This window comes from Gekko japonicus, unplaced genomic scaffold, assembly GCF_001447785.1.
Source record: "Gekko japonicus isolate JY-2015 unplaced genomic scaffold, Gekko_japonicus_V1.1 scaffold1322, whole genome shotgun sequence".
Lineage (NCBI taxonomy): Eukaryota > Metazoa > Chordata > Lepidosauria > Squamata > Gekkonidae > Gekko > Gekko japonicus.
In genome coordinates, this window is record NW_015172044.1 from 151,205 (window position 1) to 152,939 (window position 1,735).

At 44.2% G+C, this 1,735-nt stretch overlaps 1 protein-coding gene across 1 annotated transcript in view; it reads right to left on the reverse strand.

The window, feature by feature from the left end:
- Positions 1-843: 843 nt before the first annotated feature.
- The window catches only part of SIGIRR (single immunoglobulin and toll-interleukin 1 receptor (TIR) domain), a 49,716-nt gene continuing 48,824 nt past the window's right edge, over positions 844-1,735 (reverse strand). Inside the window, exon 11 of the mRNA XM_015420703.1 lies at positions 844-1,444. Coding sequence (XP_015276189.1) covers positions 1,251-1,444 — 194 coding nt within the window. The 3' untranslated portion in view covers positions 844-1,250. The remainder of the gene's footprint in view (positions 1,445-1,735) is intronic.

The following is a 1,735-nucleotide window of genomic DNA, read 5'->3' on the forward strand; positions in this document are numbered from 1 at the left end:
AGGAGTTTGTCAGCCGCTCTGAGAACTCCTTTGGGTAGTGAAGGGCCGGAGGGTATAAATCCAATCTCTTCTTCTTCTCTACGGGTAAAGGACCAATAGCCCATGAATGACCATCTGCTTATGCTATGTAACTGTTGGCAACAAAGAAGAAAACAGGCCACAGCTAGCTTAAAATGATGAACTTTAATTACATTCATTCTTTTTAAAAAAAACTGAGAATGGCTGCCCTGTGAACTGATCAGGCAGTGAACAACCGTGGTTAAATACAGCCCAAGAAAAGGCCTGTTGACATGCTACTATCACCCCTGCAAGGGACAGCTAGAGGGCCTTATCTGAAGACAGCAAGTTGGCCCAGGATCCTGGATGGACCCTGTGCCAATGTCTTCTAATGTTACCCTTGCACGGGACACTTTTATTACTATGTTCATTGGGCCATAAAGTAATACTTGACCTTGCACCACAATTCCAGATCTCCCATTCCACTGTTTCCCAGGGCCTCTGAGCTGTGTGTCATGCTGTTCTTGAGGCATCAGTAGCCAATCCCTCCCTCGGGATTCTCCATCTAATGGTACCAGGAACAATTAAAGCTGCAATCCCAAACCTACTCAGAAGCAAGACAGTATGGCCCTCACTCCCAGACAACCATGATTACAATCAGTCATTAAGGCAAAGTATACATGCTGAGAAAATTCAGGATCCTCAAGGGAACTCAGTCCAATGCTTTTCTTCACTAATAGTTTCAATTGCCCTCTCAGGGAAGCACTGCCCAAAATGTTGCCTCCGTGCCACAGGTGTTTTTTTATTATTTACAATTTTTAATTTTTTATTTAAATTTAAATATTTAAAACAAGAGCCACAGTCTTTGCCCTGACGGGCCTCAATGCTAGCCAGTCATTGGTACCAGTTTCTGGAATTCCAGGGCCTTTCCACGGATGCTAGCAATAAAGATGGAGCCCGTTGCAAAGATCAATCCCAGCACGGTGGCCCACTAAACCAGTAACATTTGAAAATTTGCCATGTCATTCAAGACAACTTTTCCTCCCTGAAAATTCCCCTTGATTTTTAAACAGTTTCAAAAACGCAGGACATTCATCATGTAAATGTTACTGTAAGGCACTATGAAAATAGATATCCCCCAAGATTAGCTAATAGATTGGTTTAAAGAAATTAGCCAAGCAGATTATCCTCGTTAGGGAACATCATGCTACTAAAGATGGTCAGATGCATAGAGTAAATTACTCCAGAATCTCTTATATGTCATCTTCTGTCACGAGGCAGTAAAAGTCTGTCCTTGCTCCATAGTTGCGAGATCCCAAATCAGAAATGTCGATCTCATTCCTTTGGTTTTCTCCAAGCTGCACTTCTTCCAGTGTACCAAATGGAGGACCAGCAGAGCCAGTCATTCGAGGAGGGGGTGGACCTTTGAAGATGGGTCCTCGGACACCTGCAGGATGACAAGGAAACGACAGCAGTAGGGGTCAGGTAAAAGGAGGGAATGTTCATATTAGACCTTCAGTCACTTGGAGCCCAAGCTGTTTAGAGTTTTAAAATCAAAACCAGCACCTTAAACTGGGCCCGGGAGCAAACTAACGGCAAAGCGGACAAAGAACAGAAGGGGGCCTTGACAGCCAGGACCAGGGGTTATGCACTCATTAGCATAACTTATTTGCATATGTCACACCCCCTGACATCACCGGAAGTGTGTCAGAAGGCACCACTGGACTGTTTTGGATTG